We start from the raw sequence: 21314 nt of genomic DNA on the forward strand, positions 1-21314 counted from the left end.
ATTCATGGTTTTACTGCCATGCTACATGGCATCATAGCAATTTAAAGTGTCCATATAACATCTTTATACACTCTTTCCCATTTCTTGTTTACTTAAAAATAATAATAATAATCTGTGGCTAGTTATTAACTTATGAATAGTATACTGAGCACATCTGCTCCCTCAGTCTCATGATTCTAGGATGTTTCTGATCAGAAATAGTTGAATTTCTACTTTTCACTACCATTTCCTTTTCCTTCTACTTCTAGTGACTAAAATTTTGGTATGTAGGATATATGTGGACCTCCCAGATGCTGAGAATCGGATGAAAATTCTAAGAATATTTCTGGCCTAAGAAAACCTAGATTTTGTATTCCGATTTGACGAACTTGCCAATGCAACTGAAGGATATTCAGGGAGTGATTTGAACTTGAAGTACCTACACCTGTTGTCTTTCTTGGCCATCTATTCCTCAATTTCTTACTTTCTTTTTGTGCAGAACCTTTGTATCGCAGCGGCATATAGGCCAGTGCAAGAACTTCTAGAAGAAGAAAAGCGGGTATGTTCCTTGACTTGTAGGTTACTGTTGATGTCTGTTTATTTCCTTGGATGCAGTTAGAGTCGAACTAGATTTATGTATGCTTTAAGGAATAACTTCATTTCTGAAAATGTATGGACCAGTGCATGGGCATTGGGCTTTGTGGACAGGCATTGATGTGTCCACTTGTGCATTTTTACAATTCATCTCATTACTCCTTACTCCCGCTTTCACTTTTTCACATATGCTAAATTGCCATTGCTTTTTGGTTTAGGGAGGTACAAATAATGCACCGTGAGTATTGAGGCCTCTGAATTTGGACGATTTTATTCAAGCAAAAGCTAAGGTATGGAAATAATCTCCTTTTGTAGTTCCAAATTCCCATAGTAATTGATTGAAATACTTGAAAGAGAAGTTCCCGGTGTATATTCTCTCAGGTTAGACTAAGCGTTTGATAGGGTGATGCCATTGAAACCAATATCGATATCTGTACAATTATTCTATAATCTTAAGAGAATAGGGGGAACGATCACCACCTACAACCAGTGGTACGCCACAGCCTAGTTTCTGTCTTCAGAAATTTATATGTGCATATGTATCTCGGTTGCAGGTGATCAGTCCTCCAAAAATAAAATTGACTGCAATTGTAGAATATGACTTGTGATTGATGGTATAGATCTTTATCATCATGGTCTTGTCCTAGCTATCTAGGGTCAGTTGTTTTCATGAATGGTATTTTATGAAGAGACGTTTATTGTACACTCACGCAATTAAGCAAATCTATACATAAAGAACAGATCAGGTTATCTGTGCCCTTCATTTAGTTCAAAATAGTAAAGATATAAGAGGGTTCTTTGCTAATTTATACTACAAAAATGTATAAAAATGGCAAAGCCTCTTTTAATTTGAACAAAATTGTTTGGGATGACCGTGAAATGCATGGGAATGATCATGGTTTGAAGCGAATTGACCGCGAAATGCATGCAAATGACCGTGAAGTGAAGGGAATTGACCGCGAAATGCCTCGAAATGACCGTGAATCAACACGGAATTGTTTGGGATGACCGTGAAATGCATGGGAATGATCATGGTTTAAAGCGAATTGACCGCGAAATGCATGCAAATGACCGTGAAGTGAAGGGAATTGACCGCGAAATGCCTCGAAATGACCGTGAATCAACACAGAATTGTTTGGGATGACCGTGAAGTGCATGGGAATGATCATGGTTTGAAGCGAATTGACCGCAAAATGCATGCAACTGACCGTGAAGTGAAGGGAATTGACCGCAAAATGCCTCGAAACGACCATGAATCAACATGGAATTGTTTGGGACGACCGTGAAATGCATGGGAATGATCATGGTTTGAAGCAATTTGACCGCGAAATGCATGCAACTGACCATGAAGTGAAGGGAATTGACAGTGAAATGCCTTGAAACGACCGTGAATCAACACAGAATTGTTTGGGAGGACCGTGAAATGCATGGGAATGATCATGGTTTGAAGCGATTTAACTGCGAAATGCATGCAAATGACCATGAAGTGAGGGAAATTGACCGCAAAATGCCTCGAAACGACCGTAAATCAACGCGGAATTGTTTGGGACGACCATGAAATGCATGGGAATGATCATGGTTTGAAGTTCGGGTGGCGGAATGTTTGTAGGTGATGGAGAGACATTTTTGGTTGCGGGCTGAGCATTTTTTCTCCTGGCAACTGTTTTAGCACGTTTTGGCCTAGGATTGGATGATTCTCCCTGATGAACCGATTTACTCCCCTCTTTTCCCATGTAGATGAAAACTTGAAGAGGATATCCTGATAAAAGAAATGGAAATCAAGGAGATTGAAGAATTGGAGAGCAAATAGGGATGAACAGGAAAAGGAAAAGGGGCGAAAAATATAGGATTTTGAATAATTAACTAAAAAAATGATTTACAAACCTTAAAAAGCTCCACCAAAATGGCTCAATTCACCGCCACCGACATCTTAGAGAGGATGCGTCGCAGAGGAAGAACAAAGGAAGGAGAAAATGGAAGGAATGAAATGGAATGGAGGCGCCGACTTTTAAATACACGCACAAATTCGATATATCGAATGGCAATCGATATATCTACAAAGAGTTTCAACGGTCAGACAAAGGGTTTATGGCTTTTCAAATATTTTTCAATCGAGACTACTTCGATATATATTGACAAGATACCCGATATATCGAATATTAATCGATATACTCGAAAATTCATTTTAAATGAGCATTTATCCCTGGAGAGTTTTTGATGTTCTTCGATATATCTAAGTTTATTCGATATATCGTTACTTCGATATATCGACATATTGTCGATATGATCGATAAATCCTGTTAAAAAGCACTTTGTCTCTGAAAATTTGCGGACCAATTTTGATATATCAAATTATATTCGATATATCGAGTCTTGATGTATCGAACTGTAGTCGATATTCTCGATAATTCCTATAAAAAAGAATTTTGTCTCTGGACATTTTCTGTCCATTTTCGATAAATCGAACCATAGTCGATATATCGACGGTGACTTAGTACGATAACATCGACTAGCATTCGATGTAATCGACAACTTAAGGCACTTGTAATCAAATAGATTTCGATAATATCGGATCGTACTTATGTTTTTTCCTTAAAATTCATTGGATTCTGTTTATATAATCGAGTGTCTTTCGATGGATTTGGAAATTGCTTCCTTCGATATATCGAAATAATCTCGATATAATTGAAAAATTATTTTAAAACATCATTTTCTCTCTGGACAATTTTAGACTATTTCCGATATATCGTATGATATTCGATATATCGAAATACATCAACTGTCGATATATCGTGTAAATTTCGATATATCGAAGGTAATTTTTTCTAAATTTTTGTTGTTTGTTTTTCTTTTTTAGGTTAGCTTGTTAGTACACACCCATGTCGGTATACACTCCATGTTAGCCAAGTTGTGTTCATAGTGTGCTTATTCTAGTATCTTAAGTTGCAATTGCATTCAATGCTTTTGAGTTGTGGCAGTTCCTCATTATGAATATGCTTGCTAGGAAACTGCAATTCATGATCATTTTCATGCATTTCATGGTCATCTGAAACTATTCTGTGTTGATTCATTATCATTTCGAGGCATTTCACGGTCAATTGCCTTCACTACCCGGTCGTTTGCATGCATTTCACGGTCAGTTCGCTGCAATTCATGATCATTTTCATACATTTCACGGTCATCCGAAACTATTTCGTGTTGATTCACGGTCATTTCGAGGCATTTCACGGTCAGTTGCCTTCACTTCCTGGTCGTTTGCATGCATTTCACGGTCAGTTCGTTGCAATTCATGATCATTTTCATGCATTTCACGGTCATCCGAAACTATTCCGTGTTGATGCACGGTCATTTCGAGGCATTTCACAGTCAATTGCCTTCACTTCCCGGTCGTTTGCATGCATTTCACGGTCAGTTCGCTGCAATTCATGATCATTTTCATGCATTTCACGGTCATCCGAAACTATTCCGTGTTGATTCACGGTCATTTCGAGGCATTTCACGGTCAGTTGCCTTCACTTCCTGGTCGTTTGCATGCATTTCACGGTCAGTTCGTTGCAATTCATGATCATTTTCATGCATTTCACGGTCATCCGAAACTATTCCGTGTTGATGCACGGTCATTTCGAGGCATTTCACGGTCAATTGCCTTCACTTCCCGGTCGTTTGCATGCATTTCACGGTCAGTTTGCTGCAATTCATGATCATTTCCATGCATTTCACGGTCATCCGAAACTATTCCGTGTTGATTCACGGTCATTTCGAGGCATTTCACGGTCAGTTGCCTTCACTTCCTGGTCGTTTGCATGCATTTCACGGTCAGTTCGCTGCAATTCATGATCATTTTCATGCATTTCACGGTCATCCGAAACTATTCCGTGTTGATTCACGGTCATTTCGAGGCATTTCATGGTCAATTGCCTTCACTTCCCTGTCGTTTGCATGCATTTCACGGTCAGTTTGCTGCAATTCATGATCATTTCCATGCATTTCACGGTCATCCGAAACTATTCCGTGTTGATTCACGGTCATTTCAAGGCATTTCACGGTCAATTGCCTTCACTTCCCGGTCGTTTACATGCATTTCACGGTCAGTTCGCTGCAATTCATGATCATTTTCATGCATTTCACGGTCATCCGAAACTATTCCGTGTTGATTCACGATCATTTCGAGGCATTTCATGGTCAATTGCCTTCACTTCCCGGTCGTTTGCATGCATTTAACGGTGAGGTCGAGGGAATAAATGATCATTTTCATGCATTTCACGGTCATCCGAAACTATTCCGTGTTGATTCACGATCATTTCGAGGCATTTCATGGTCAATTGCCTTCACTTCCCGGTCGTTTGCATGCATTTCACGGTCAGTTCGCTGCAATTCATAATCATTTCCATGCATTTCACGGTCATCCGAAACTATTCCGTGCTGATTCACGGTCATTTCGAGGCATTTCACGGTCAATTGCCTTCACTACCTAGTCGTTTGCATGCATTTCACGGTCAGTTCGCTGCAATTCAAGATCATTTCCATGTATTTCGCGGTCATCCGAAACTATTCCGTGTTGATTCACGATCATTTCGAGGCATTTCATGGTCAATTGCCTTCACTTCCTGGTCGTTTGCATGCATTTCACGGTCAGTTCGCTACAATTCATGATCATTTCCATGCATTTCACGGTCATCCGAAACTATTCCGTGTTGATTCACAGTCATTTCGAGGCATTTCACGGTCAATTACCTTCACTACCCGGTCGTTTGCATGCATTTCACGGTCAGTTCGCTGCAATTCATGATCATTTCCATGCATTTCACGGTCATCCGAAACTATTCCGTGCTGATTCACGGTCATTTCGAGGCATTTCACGGTCAATTGCCTTCACTACCTAGTCGTTTGCATGCATTTCACGGTCAGTTCGCTGCAATTCAAGATCATTTCCATGTATTTCGCGGTCATCCGAAACTATTCCGTGTTGATTCACGATCATTTCGAGGCATTTCATGGTCAATTGCCTTCACTTCCAGGTCGTTTGCATGCATTTCACGGTCAGTTCGCTGCAATTCATGATCATTTCCATGCATTTCACGGTCATCCGAAACTATTCCGTGTTGATTCACAGTCATTTCGAGGCATTTCACGGTCAATTACCTTCACTACCCGGTCGTTTGCATGCATTTCACGATCAGTTCGCTGCAATTCATGATCATTTCCATGCATTTCACGGTCATCCGAAACTATTCCGTGTTGATTCACGGTCATTTCGAGGCATTTCACGGTCAATTGCCTTCACTACTTAGTCGTTTGCATGCATTTCACGGTCAGTTCGCTGCAATTCAAGATCATTTCCATGCATTTCACGGTCATCCGAAACTATTCCGTGTTGATTCACGGTCATTTCAAGGCATTTCACGGTCAATTGCCTTCACTTCCCGGTCGTTTGCATGCATTTCACGGTCAGTTCGCTGCAATTCATGATCATTTCCATGCATTTCACGGTCATAAGAAACTATTCCGTGTTGATTCACGGTCATTTCGAGGCATTTCACAGTCAATTACCTTCACTACCCGGTCGTTTGCATGCATTTCACGGTCAGTTCGCTGCAATTCATGATCATTTCCATGCATTTCACGGTCATCCGAAACTATTCCGTGTTGATTCACGGTCATTTCGAGGCATTTCACGGTCAATTGCCTTCACTTCCCGGTCGTTTGCATGCATTTCACGGTCAGTTCGCTGCAATTCATGATCATTTCCATGCTTTTCACAATCATCCGAAACTATTCCGTGTTGATTCACGGTCATTTCGAGGCATTTCACGGTCAATTGCCTTCACTTTCCGGTAGTTTGCATGCATTTCACGGTCAGTTCGCTACAATTCATGATCATTTCCATGCATTTCACAGTCATCCGAAACTATTTCGTGTTCAATGAGGCAGCAAAAGTAAATGAATCTCTAAGATGAGACAAGTATAACTGAAAGTAGTGCAATAGGAGAGATTCAAATCTGTGAAAGATTGTTTCTGAATTTGGTACAACCTGATATTCACATGGCCATGGTTCAGAAATTTGTAAACTAATTGCCTTTTTCACAGTCTGTAAGTTGTGCATGCATGTTGCAAGAGGCTGCATAGTTTGAACGGAAGAGTTCAGAAACTGATCTCATCACTTTCCAAACAATCATGAAACAAGGCAACAGAGGAAATGAAACCAATTTACTAAACCAAGAGAAAAATGAAGCTGCAGTGAACACACAAAATGGTAGGGGTCTAAATAACAGGCATTTGTCGTCAATTGTGCTAGATTAAAAGAGGACGAAATAAAATGGTGGCTAGCATTCCTAGACAATTTAGGTTAAAGACGGTGATTGTAACACAAAGTTCTTCCATGGAATAGCCATGCAAAGGTGCTCGTAAATTCTATTTCCTCTCTGGTTATTGATGGTGAAAGAATTTCTCATAAGGATAGTATTTACAATTCTATTTTTAATTTTTATTCTAATTTACTGTCATCAAGAAATATTTTTCATCCTTACATTGATGGTTTGGCCTTTAATTGTATCTCTTAGGAAGACGTGGCTTTTTTGGAGAAGCCTTTCCATCTTGATGAGATAAAATTTGCAGTTTGGCATTTGGCTCTTAGTTGCTATGAGAAAGCTGCAATACAAAGGCCTATGTAGCATATTGCAACATGGGTATTATATATAAAAACCGTGGGGACTTGGAATCAGCTATTGCTTGCTACGAGAGGTAGTCCACTGCTTATCTACTCTAATATTTGTATTCATAAACAGTGCACGACTCTTGATGCATTTTGATTGATATTTATCTTTAGTGATGGATGTTCTACTGTGTTAGGTGTTTGACAGTGTCTCTAAATTTTGAGATTGCCAAGAATAACATGGCAATAGCCTTAACAGACTTAAAAACAAAGGTGGGTTTCATTACAAGGTCCTACTTAGTAAGTTACCGGAATATCTCCATATAGCAAGCTATTTGAGCCTAGATGTCGAGAACGGAATATCTCCATATAGCAAGTTACTGGATAAATCCCTATAGAAAATAAACCATCAAAAATTTCAATTAAATCCTCCATTACATTCTCAATTGCATTAGTCCCCTGTTTTTAGTGTATGAGAAAAGTGGACATATAGGAAGAACATGACCAATGGTCCATATGCAACACATGTAAATGGCCCAACCAATGAGTGGATCAAATTGGTTTTTAGGATAAGGCATGTTGATGGTGAGACCCACCTGATGAATAACCCTGTCATGCACACATCTTGGCAGGAAGACACGCCTCTTAGAAGACATGTGCCCTTCTAAAGGAAAATGTTGCATGCCTATTGGTAATTACAGATCTTCCTATAAGAAAAGATTTTAGGGAACAATTTACTGAAAACCGATCTTTTAGTCCATTCTAGACTCAATAAATTGCCACTTCTGTACATTATCTAAGGGTCAAGATGTGGCCCCTTTTAGGGAGTTCCAAGTGGAGAACTTTCCTCACTTTTTGTTTGCTGATGATACCTTGTTGTTTTGTGAAGCTAATGACTATGTGGTGGGTTTTTTAACATGACAATATGTTAGTTCGAAGTGGTTTCAGGTTTGAAGGTGAATTTTTCTGAAAGTGAGTTCTGCAATTCCACTCTGTGAAAGGCCAGTTTGGAAATACAAGCATGGAGGGGAAAAAATGAAGTCAAGCATGCCACTACTCAGTGATTGTCATTTCCATCTGGCACTCACCGTGACATTTATAGACTAGCATGACCGTGAATGAACGCGGAATTGCCGGGAATGACCGTGAAATGCATGGAAATGACCGTGAGGTGAAGCGATTTGACCGTGAAATGCATGGAAATGACCATGAAATGCATGGTGACCTTGTCGTAGAGGATATTGTAGGCATGGTGAATCAGGCATTTCATCGAACACATGGACTACAGAAATGAGCTGAAATGAGCAGGAATGAATGAGGCATTTCATCAAACACATGGACTACAGAAATGAGCTGAAATGAGCAGAAATGAATGAGGCATTACATAAAACATGTCATTTGCAAATCATTTCAAATAAACAGCATGTCAAGTTTTTAAGCGTAGATCGCAACCCGTGATCATTATCTGGGCCCTCAGGGGTCGATAAAACGGTAACTTGCTAATAGACTACAAGAGACATAGTCTATTACCAATTGTGAAAAAAAGGGCCTCAATAGCCTAGGTTTTTGGATTAAGGGTTGGATCTCACCTATTTGTGGTCCTGCGGAACCCGAAAGGAGTCACGGTCGCGGCACGAAGTCTTTCCAAGGAAAAGGAGATCAATGTTCCTTGGTTGGATCCCACTTCTCCGGTCGTTTGAAATGCATGGGAATGATCATGAATTGAAGCGAATTGACCGTGAAATGCATGCAAATGATAGTGAAGTGAAGGGAATTGACCGTGAAATGCCTCGAAATGACCGTGAATCAACACGGAATAGTTTGGGATGACCGTGAAATGCATGGGAATGATCATGAATTGAAGCGAATTGACCGTGAAATGCATGCAAATGACCGTGAAGTGAAGGAAATTGACCGTGAAATGCCTCGAAATGACCGTGAATCAACACGGAATAGTTTGGGATGACCGTGAATGCATGGGAATGATCATGAATTGAAGCGAATTGACCGTGAAATGCATGCAAATGACCATGAAGTAAAGGGAATTGACCGTGAAATGCCTCGAAATAATCGTGAATCAACACGGAATAGTTTGGGATGACCGTGAAATGTATGGGAATGATCATGAATTGAAGCGAATTGACCGTGAAATGCATGCAAATGACTGTGAAGTGAAGGGAATTAACTGTGAAATGCCTCGAAATGACCGTGAATCAACACGGAATCGCTGGGATTGACCGTGAAATGCATGGAATTGATCGCGAAGTAAATGAAATGAATGAAATTGACCGCGAACTGATTGAAATTGACCGCGAAGTGAATGAAATTGATTTTTGACCATAGATCTGATGGAATCTTGAAAAATAACTAGGTTGGTTGGCTAAAGTAGCTTCTCCTACCCCAAAATCATATAGGGTACGTCAAGTAACTAATTTTGGTTTAGGAGATATTCTTGTTAAATGAATAAAGAAATAAATGAAAAAAAGAGAGAATTTTTTTTTTTATATGCTTATATATACATATTTATATAAATATGTATTAGAGAAAATTGTAGGTAGAATAAATTTATCCAAGCAAAAAATAATAATAATAATAATAATAATAATTTCATAAACTGGCACAGACTACAGTTATAGCTACGGTTATAATTCGTAGCTATTAGTCATATCACCTTTGATACATATCGAATACTCTTCGATATGTATCAAAAATTGCAGGATTTTTGAGGCAAACTCGTTGGATAGTTCTGAACCTTTTTCGATTAATCGAAAGACCTTTGATACATAGAAAAGGACATATCGAAACGGTAATGGCTAGGGTTATTGCTACGATTATAATCCGTAGCTATAGAAAACCGTAGCCATAAGTTCCTCGCTATTTAATTATTATTATTTTATTTTTCACTGTTGTAATCTCCACCGCTTTTTGTGGGTCCTATTATGAGGTATGCGTTATATCCAAACTGTCCATACATTTGACGAACTCGTATTAAGGCTTGAGACGAAAAATAAGACAAATCTAGCTATCAACTAGACCACATTGTAAAAGGTTGTGGAGGATTGAACCATTGAAACCCTTTTAGGGGTCACAGAAGTTTTGGATTATTATGAAATTTGTTTTTCCTCTTCATCCAGGTCTTTGTGAACTTATGAATAGATTGGATGGAAAATAAATGTTATGGTGGGCCCTACCAAATTTTTAATGGTGAAAATCAATTTCCCGTTGCTCTTTGTGGTGTGGTCGAGTTGATCTTTAGATATGATTTTTTTTTCTTTTGATAATGCTACCAAATGATCTAGAAATATGGATGAACGTTGTGGATATAATAAATACGTAACTGTGGGGCCCATGTAACTTTGATATCTTTTGAACCGTTCGTACAACTCGGAGTTCGAGGAGTGTCAGCGCTCGTATTCGAGCACCACCGATCCGCTTGAAGGAAAAAGCAGGGGCATTTTCGACCTTTGGCAAGCCATCCGTACAACTGGGGCTTATTTTTGCAAAGTAAAATAAGGTGGGCTTCATCTCGTAAATGGGCCATAAATGGGTCGTACAGTCGCAAATTTCTCTCACAAAATACTTTTAAGGGCTTCCAATTTTTACATAGCGGGCCCTAGGCCGGTGATCAAGACCATTGATCAGTTGCTCCCAACTGTGGATGGACCGTCCCGCAAAAAATCTAGACCGTATGATGATCCATCACATGGATAATGGATGGCAAACTTCCAAGGTTGGAATATCCCAACCCTTTCATATCGACCTGTTTGACTACACTGTGTACATATGTCTCTTTCTAGACGATGAATGAACGGTGAGTATCTTCCAATGGTCTGGGTCGACAAACCATGGACCCCACATGTCACTAGTCTTATGCATGGGCAGACCCTACAGTACATAGAAAAGAACTGATGAGTTTCCGACAGGAAAGAAAATGACATGAGCAAAAAACGAATCTTTACACTAGATCTACTTATGCACTAGAATTTATGTTGGTTTTCTACCGTGTGAAAATTGGTGGTTACTCTTCGATCGTGCACATGGCATGCTTGTATGGTAATCCAGACCATCCTAATTACTGACCCAACTGTGTATGGAGCACCATGGAAAAATTACACTGATAGGATATTATTAACCATCTGTTTCTTTCCTTTGAATTAATAACACTCTTGTTTTACTTTAACCAACCATTTTTTAGTCACTATTGTTAGGAGCACTTGATATATGCTCCACGTGCATTGGGACACACAAGTTTAACGGTATGGATAGCCGTCCACTGAGACCACACATGAGGATGATGAGTCTTCACCTCATTTTAAATGGTGCTAAACTTGCATAGGACTCCAAGGAAATTTCTTCTTCCAGAGAAATGAAATAAACTTCTTCTTTTTCTAAAGGAAGAGATTCATTTCATTGATATGCCAAAAATTTACAGGTATAAGGATGCTGGCAGGACCAGGGACAAAAGATCCTGGACCACCATAAGAGAAACAAGCAAAGGGCTCTGAAAGCCATCCTAACTGAACCTAGACCTACTTTGTCCAACAGAAAATGACCTCGGAGCAAGCGAGGAAGGCTGGAAACTTGTAGGACGAGAGAATCTGCTTGAGTCGAACTACCCAACTTTGCTAAACCATCGGCCGGACCGTTAGCCTCTCTAGGGATGAGCGAGCATCTAAAGGAGCCTTTCAAGGAAAGCTTTTGGATCCTAGAAAACCAATACTTCCATTTCCATGCAAATGAGGACCTCCCATTGATGCAGTCTACCACCCATTTTGAGTCCGATTCAATGGAGACACAAAGCAAACCGCTGCTGATGCATAGCTCCAGGCCGTCGTGCAGCGCACGAAGCTCGGCCCTGTTGTTTAAAGAGGACTCATAACCTTCAGCGAATGCAAACACAAGGTTACCGTTGCTATCTCGGCAGATACATCCTCCTCCCGCTGGCCCTGGCTTAGACAGGGCAGAACCATCAACATTGAGCTTCAAGCTGCCCGCCATTGGTCTGACCCACCTAACAATAGTGAAGGTGGGAGGAGTTCAGTGAGGGTGCGCAGGGTCCATGGGAGAAGAAGAGGAGTAGAGGGAGGAGGACTAACCTCCAGCGTGTTTGAGATGAGACAGGGAGTCCATCCAGCTCAAGGATTTCCTGAAAACCCCTAAAGAGGAGACGGACGAACTGTCATACCTGGTAGCGTTTCTAACCTTCCAAATTTCCCAAAGAAGAAACACGGGGGGCCAGACGAAGGATCTTGGATGCAAAAATTCGAGGGGAGGCTAGCTGCCACCACCAGAGAAGACGGTCCATGAGACAGGAGTGAGGAGGCAGTGGGACGCCAATAAAATCTGCCAGCTGATTCCACGCGCTAACAGTCAGCGATCCTTCCTGGAAAAGGTGGAGTAAGGATTCAAGTAAGGGGGAGGAGCTCTAACTTACCAAGCAACATGAGCATCTAGAAGCAAGCTCAATGCCTCTGGTTTAGTGTCGACTGGGAGAGCTCCAAGAATCAGCCTCCATAAGAACAGGAAAATCTTTGGAGGAATGAGAGGGTGCCACACCCATTTAGCCCTTCTTCAGCCCGACGACTCTAATCACCCCCCAGGCTGACTTGACAGTGAATTTCCAGCCGGGATCAAAGGGCCAAATCCGATTATCATCTGAGTCAGAAGTACAAAATCCGCCCTGCACAATATGCCTCCTTAACCAACTAGGCAGGTCTAGAGGAATCGTCAACTTCAGTCCATCAGCGTCGATGAAATCCGATACGGAAAGGGATCTCATCTCCTCTCGAATCATGAGGGGTCTCGTCTCCTCTGGAATCACGAGGGGAGGGAAAATAAACTGAGAAAGCTAATGGAATCTAATCAGTAAAGGTTAGTGATCCTTCATTTTCTTATTCATGAATGTGACCATCTGCATCATTCAGTGAAGTCTTCCTTTTCATACATGGACATCGCTAGATGACAAATGGATGGGATGGGATGGGATGGGATGGGGTGGGTCGGAAACGCTTCTTGTTGGCTGTTTTGATGGTTGTTCTAATATTGAAATATTAATACGCACAGTATTTCTTGTTACATGAGGATGTAATTATTTCGTAATAATATAAATACATAGAGATTTTGATTGGCCATCATGTTTGCATATTAAGATGTGGTCAATACTCAATTGATTAAAAGCTTGGTCCGCTTTTCACGTATGGACTATTGTATCAGTAAAATAGAATATTAAGATGCATATACACGTGAGATGTACCTCCAAACTAGTTTATAAAATGAATTGAATGTGATCTCACAATGATTGACACAATGGGATTAGTACTTAATCAGATCATGTTATAAGCTTGTGTTGCCGTGGGAATAGATCATTGGTTAATTGGATGAATCTTGTGTGATGAACATGTAAATGACGAATACATACTCATAAGTATGAATTAAGCCACACGTGTTGCAAGACTAATTACAATTACCTACAAGTGATGAATTGATTCCATTCTACTTGTTATGTGAGTATATGCTAGTGTTGGAAGTGACTAACGCCCATATTAATCAATTATTCAAAGCTAGGTGACAAAGTCATAATGAAGTGATGCTATTTAAAATGAAGTGATGCTATTTAAGTATACATTAATTCAATTGGATTAAAAACACGTTAAAAAACAGGTAAATTTAGATCAAATCATGTAGATGAGATAAAAATCAATCATAGATGATCACACAGTATTGATGATGCATAAGAGATTTTCTTAAGATGTAGGATCAAATGGTCATTCAAATTTTATTATATATAACTCATGTGGTGCAATGTAATGGGCTCTTACACAGGTTGGTTAAAAGAAAACGGTATTTAATTGTCCATGATATAGGTTGATTACACTCAACGAGTGGATTGTATTATTGGGGAGCTGATGGATCAAAGATCTAAGCCATCTATTTGATGGCACGCACTTTGATGGACATTTGGGGCTTGTTCCAGCGTTTGTGCACTTATAGTATCAATGGACCAGATTGTCAATCATAAGCTTCATATTAGCTGGAGGACTAAATAAATACACTACTTGAGTACCACGTAATTCCTTCATCCGATGGGCCACCAATAAGTTCCCTATCAGATGTCCCCATCCATCCCAACTGTGGCTTCCAACTTACATCAAATGGTCAACATTTGACAAAATGGAAAGTTAGGCCCAATGAGGTGATCAAGACCATTTTATAGGTCAGATCTTTTGGCAACATGCCATTGGTAGGGAAACCTATCAGATGTTGTTGATGTCTTAAATCTCAAGTTGGAATAGATGAATGTGAAGACTACTTTCTTGCATGGAAAATTGAAAGAGCAAATTTACATGAAGCAATCTGAAGGTTTTGAAAAATAAAGGGCAAAGAATAAGATTTACATGTTGAAGTAGTCATTAGACGACCTGAAACAATCGCCTAGCCAGTGGTACAAGGAATTTGATTCTTTTATGGTGAGTCAGAAATTTATCAGGAGTGCGCATGATCATTGTGTCTATTACAAGACACAAAGTAATGGAAAGTTCATCATCTTGGTATTGTATGTTGATGACATACTTATCGCCACTCATATCATGTCCGAGGTCGATATACTGAAGACTCAATTATCAGGGACATTTGAGATGAAAGATCTGGTGGTTGTAAAGAGGGTTCTCAAAATTGACATACACAGAATATGAGCAAGGTATGATTATCTCAGGTAGAATACCTTGAGAAGGTATCAATGAAGTATGTGATGGACAAGGTAAAGTTGGTTAACGTTATCCACGCGGCTCATTTTAAGTTATCTTATAAACAATGGCCTAAAACAAATGAGGAAAAGCTGGATATGTCTTATGTGTCGTATTTGCGCGCAGTTACTAGATTGATGTATGCCATGGTCAATACAAGACCAGATATTTCACATGTAGTGGGTGTTGTTAGCAGATACATATCTGATCCCGACAAGTAACACTGGGAGGTAGTGAAATGATTACTTTGATACATTCGAGGTATGCAAGATTACGTCTTACTATTTGAGAAATTAAAGGACAAGTTGGTACATTATATGAATTCTGATTATGCGGTCAGTGTGGATAATAGAAGGTCAACTTCTGGTCACTTGTTTATGCTAGTGGGTGGAGTGATCAGTTGGATGTCAAAGCTTTAGTCTATGGTAACTCTTTCCATAACCGAAGCTGAGTATATGGCAGTGACAAAAGCATTCAAGGAAGGTGTTTGGTTGAGGGAGATGATAAATTAGTTGGGACTTCAATAGGAGGCTATATCGGTTAATTGTGACAGCAAAAACGCGATCAATTTAGCTAAAAATTCCATTTATCATTTAAGAGGTATGCAGTGGGTGGCAGTGAAATGACTACAATACATTTGAGATACGTAGGAATACGTCTTATCATTTGAGAAATCAAATGACAAGTTGGTAGGTTATGTGGATTCTAATTATGCTGGCAGTGTGGATAATAAAATGTCAACTTCCAATCACTGGTTTGTGCTACCGAGTGGAGCAATCAGTTGGATGTTAAAGCTTCAGTTTGTGGTATCTCTTTCCACAACCAAAGCCGAGTATATGCATGGCAGTGACAAAACCATTCAAAGAAGGTGTTTGGCTAAGAGAGATGATAAATTAGTTTGGACTTCAACAGGGCTATGCCGGTTAATTGTGACAGCGAAGCACGATTAATTTAGCTAAAAATTATATTTATCACTCATGTACTAAACATATTGATGGTGACGTATATATTGATGTGCGTCACCATTTTATCCGACAAGTACTTGAGGAAGGAAGTGTGAGTCTAGAGAAGATTCACACCAGTGTGAATCTGATTGACATGTTTACAAAGGTATTTCCCCCAGAGAAGTTCCAATTCTTTACAACATCTATAGGCTTGGCGAATGCATAAATGAAAGACGGTGTGTGAACAAGAAGTGATGGTAGAACTATGATGCAAGGTGGAATTAGATATGAGTATAGGGAGCTATAAAGAATGAAGATTAAAGACATTGTTGAGATTGTTGTTGATGTCTTAGATCTGTAAACAACAAGTTATGCTTTGCTATTGAAGTGCAATCGAGTAGGTGTCGATGCCATTGAAGTTCTATCGAGAAAATCTATGGTGGTTGTTGGAACTTTTTAATGTTGCTACTCGATGTCATCAAAGTAAGTTCAATGCCATCGAAGTCCCATCGAGCGCGCACGCAGAATTATGTAAATACAGGATTTGTTTCCTATTTCGATTGTGATACTATATGATTATATATATATATATATATATATATATATATATATATATATATATATAGTTTTATGCAGTCGAGCTCATAGGAACTTCCCATGAGGTTTGTGTGGGCTCCACTGTGATGCGTGTCAAACACCTACTTCATCAGTCAGATGCGCCATTCCATGGTGGAACTCGATCTTTAAAATCAAGTCAATCCATGACTTGTGTGGGCCACACCACATACAAAAGTTGAGAGGGGTTATCCTCCCATTAAAACATTCCTAATCATTTTTTGGGCCCACCGAGATGTGGTTCACAAATCTAGCCCATCCATTATGTGTGTCCTACTTGGATGAGGGGTCAGACCAAGTTTCAGATGCATCCATATTTCAGGTGGGCCTCACTAAGTTCTTTTATATGTTTTAGGCATGCCTTCATATGATTTTAGATGGTATGGCCCACCTAAGTTCCGTGTACGACTAATTTTTGGGATATCCCATAATTTAAAGGGGACCCATCAAATGCACAATGTTTATGTTCGACACATCACGGTGGGGCCCATACAGCTCAATCGCATAGAACTATTTCTCATATATATATATATATATATATTGGGTGTAATCGAGAAAATAATAGAGTTCTAGGGATTTTTAAATCATTCGTAAGGGTTTTAAAAGCATAGCTTGAGCTTGTGAAGGAGATTCGAGGCTTGTTCGAATCGATAACTTCCTATCTCTTATAATTTCTGCTTTCATAGTGCATCACTTGTCGCTTTGTACTGTGGTTTTTTTCAAAAGAAATTTTTTGGTTTATCTTACTCCTCTTGATCATTCTTGCAGAATAGGGAGCTTTCATCGAATCTGATGTCAAGGCTGATGATGACCTTGCGTGTGACTTGGTCGAATAACCTGTAACATTTTACACCAACACCATAGCCAACAAGATGTAATTTTTGGCTCTATGGTCTAGCTTATCTGTCTTAACTAATGATACATGAGAGTAACCTTATAACCAAATATGCACAAATCTAAGTAGTCCATCTTATGACCACTCCATACTTCCTCTGGGATTTTACATTCAATTGTTGTAGAAGGAGACCGATTCACCAAATAGCAAGCAATGTTAATGGCCTCGGTCCATAGGTCCTTGCCCAACCCAGCATTACTTAACATGCATCGGGGTCTCTCCAAGAGAGTCTGATTCATCTGTTCAGCCACACCATTTTGTTTGGGCATGTGGTGCATCGTGTTGTGCCTAATGATCCTGTCATCTTTATAATATTCATTGAAATCAATGGAAGTAAATTCACCTCCATTATCAGTCCTTAAAACCCTTATTTTTTGCCTTAACTATTTTTCTATCATTGTCTAAATGTAGTGAAAACTTTGGATTTGCATTTCATGAAGTAAATCCAAACTTTCCAGTAGTCGTCGTCAATGAATGAGACAAACCCTGATGACCCTCCAACGGAAACCTCTGGCGATGGCCCCATATGTCAGAGTGCACATAATCAAGCACTCCCTTACATACATGTTTTTCATATATGCAATGCTCGCATATATCTAAATCAATATTCTTACAAAATGAAATCAAACATCGATCAAAAAGTACTTTTATGCCCTGCTCGCTCATGTGGCCCAAACGGGCATGCACATACGTGCAGATGTGGAAGCTGCAACAGTCGTTGCTGCTCTACCTACTGAAGTGCTTTCAATCAACCTGTAAATGTTTTCGTGCCTCTGCGCTCTCATAACCACGAGTGCCCCTTTTGAAACTTTAAGGACACCATTAAGTCCAGTAAACTTGCACCCTATAGCCTCGAGTGCACCGAGAGAAATCAAACTCTTCTTCATATGAGGAACGTGCCTAACATTAGCCAATGTACGCTCCATCCCATTAAACATCTTGATGTGCACCGTAACAATGGCCACAACATTACAGGCATTGTCATTGCCCATAAAGACCTGTCCACCATTGCACTCTCTGTAACTGGCAAACCAACTCCAATGAGGAGTCATGTGATATGAGGCTCCTATGTCAAGGACTCACTCATCTTTATGATTGTCGTGCAAGTGTCTGAACATAGACACAAACAACACCTCACATGTATTTGTCTCTTTATCAAATGTGACAATCTTGGCCTGCTTGGAAGAAGCCTCTGAGTTTTCTTTCTTCGCTTTAGGAGTTGTACAATCCTTCTTCATGTGTCCAGTCATCCTATAGTTCCAGCACTTTAATTTTTCTTTGCCCTTACCCTTGGATTTGGATCTAGGTCTTAAAGATCCTGTACCTCACTCAGTATTCATGCCTCTCGTAAGCAGTGCATCAGAAGATGTCCCTATCTCGTCGTTTATCTTTCTCATTATCTTCTCTGGAATGGATGAGATAATGGTGTCCACACTTAGGATATTATTACCGATGCACAAAGAGTCCCTGAATGACTTATACGATGTAGGAAGAGAATTCAACAATATACATGCCTGATCTTCATCTTTGACCACTTCCTCCATGTCCGGCAACTTGCAAATAAATTTATTAAAACTACTGATGTGGGCCTCCACATCTCCACTCTCTGTCATTCTGAAGTTGAACAACTGCAGCTTCAAGTGTAGGTGATTCTCAGCGGACTTTTAGCATAAAAATCCTCTAACTTTGCCCACAAATTCGATATGGTTTTCTCCCTCAAGACATTGTAAAGGATCTCATCCGTGAGACACAAACAGATAGAGGATCATGCATTTTTATCAAGACTATTCCATTCTTCATCACTCATAGACGGTGGTCGCTCCTCGAGAGCCCTATCTTTGCCTTACTTAGTTAATAGGTTAATTATCTTAACCTTTCATAACTCAAAATTATTTTTCCCCGAGTACTGCTCAATATCATACTTAGTGTTTCCCATTGAGACTAATCCTTCATATTCAAGCCTGCACCCCAACGTTAGCTTTGATACCACCTGTTGGGGGGTCGCAGAAGCACACAAAGATGAATCTAAGATAGCAATCCACACTAAGCAAACACAAAGAGAATACAGATTTTAACGTAGAAAAACCCTTTTGGAAAAAAACCAAGGCACAAAGCGATAGATGATTACTATGAAAGCAAAAATTACAAAGAGAAAAGAGCTTATCCAATTCGAACAACCTCGAATCTCACCCACGCTACACACCTTTGAAACCCTAGAGCGATGTAGAAAGCTTTGGAATACCTCTCAATCCCGTTTACACCTATATATATAGCTTTAGAAAGAATTTCAAACAAAATAGGAAGCAAATTTCGCAAATCCGACGGATTTGCAAAATTCTGCACGAAATCGTTCGATGTCATCGAACACCCTTCAATGACATCGAAAATCTACCAAATCATCAAGCAAAAAAATATGGATTTTACAAAAAATCTTCGATTGCTTGACCCAGCTTCGATGGCATTGAACACATCTTCGATGTTATAGAAAAATGGCATCAATATGTCCAACAACCAATAGAAAAGATTTGAAAAATACTTGATGGTATCGAAGCCTGCTCGATGGCATAGAACTTATCATCAACAGACTGTAGATATTACAGATTTAAGACATCTATCAACAACAGTTTCTTGCTAGTTGGTGCTACCAGTTAAGGGATGTTTGTTAGTCTATGGTTGTAAATGGATGAGGTTGAGGGTTGCTGCTTGTCTATTAGGAGCGGTTCATTTTCTGATAGTGGCTTAAAAGACGGGTGGATTGATTATAGCAAGAGGTGGCTGGTTCAGAAGGCATCTGCAGGGGATGCTATTTGGGCTATTATTGTTGCCTGGCCTCTCTCGTTGTGTCCCTGTTTGTTTGTTTTTTCTAGGCTCCGCTCAGCTATTTTTATAATTTTTTACCTAATGTTGTTTTGTGGTGTTATATGACCAGTGAAGCTCATTCTTTTTTTGTGGTTGTAATTCGTACAAAGACCCGAGTACCACCTCCGGCAGAAATCACTCAGGACCAAATCCTTTAGAAATTAGATGAGTATTAGCTAGTGCTACCCTAGAGTACCTGTAAAATTAGCACTAATTACTTTAAATATGATCTGCAAGACCCAAAACGTGTAGAATCGTTAACACTATATTACTTTAAAACTTAGGATCCATCTCAAAACCCAGTTGCTCTTAGGAGTACTTTGAAACTCCGTATCGGCCCGGGACGGCACGTCAAAAATCCGATTACCACGAAACTAGACGATTATGACTGCATTACTGGACTTGACAACCATCTTGAAAATCAAGTCCTAATAGTACCCAGAAATGCACAACTTGAGCCTGGAGCGAAGTGTGTGAGAAACGTGAATATCTTTATAAAATGAACTGAAACCTAAGTGAATTGAGTCATTCACTTGCAGGCTAAATCTAAGGATTTTGACTGCCAGAATCTGACCCAATTACACCCTCAGATCAGAAAAAATTTTCAACACATGTCAGTGCACTTGTGGCCTTGATCGAGTGGCGACAACCGTCGAACTGAAACTGCTCTACCATGGTCGATCTGTAAATCCGATCGGACTAAAAACTCAGCTTGACCTAGATCTAATGTCAGGGGGCTTAAGTCTGAGCGCACGCAAAAAAGGGGCCTCCAGAATAGCTTCGTTGGACAGAAACGACGCCTTTTGGATATAACCTAAGTATACCTTGGCCCTGGGGCCATTTCCATCAGTCCTGGGCCTATATAAGGGTCTTAAACCCTCTCTCTCCCTTTACATACGAATTTCTAACCCTAGGTGATAGAAGAGAAAAGAAGAGAAGGAAAGAGAGAGAAAGTGAGCGAGAGAGTTGGCATTTGTTCCGAGAATTCAATCCCGCCGCTCCACGTGCTTAATCACCCTTCTCGTGTCGCTACT

General features: G+C 39.9%; 1 protein-coding gene across 1 annotated transcript; it reads right to left on the reverse strand.

Annotated features, from left to right (window-relative positions):
* Positions 1 to 11613: 11613 nt before the first annotated feature.
* Positions 11614 to 12223, reverse strand: LOC131254336 (uncharacterized). The gene is made up of 2 exons (XM_058255324.1): positions 11779 to 12223; positions 11614 to 11693 (listed from the first exon to the last, which is right to left on the reverse strand). Exons 1-2 carry the CDS (start codon positions 12221 to 12223, stop codon positions 11614 to 11616), a joined length of 525 nt encoding a protein of 174 aa, XP_058111307.1.
* Positions 12224 to 21314: the final 9091 nt, after the last annotated feature.

This window comes from Magnolia sinica, chromosome 8 (assembly GCF_029962835.1).
Source record: "Magnolia sinica isolate HGM2019 chromosome 8, MsV1, whole genome shotgun sequence".
Classification (NCBI taxonomy): domain Eukaryota; kingdom Viridiplantae; phylum Streptophyta; class Magnoliopsida; order Magnoliales; family Magnoliaceae; genus Magnolia; species Magnolia sinica.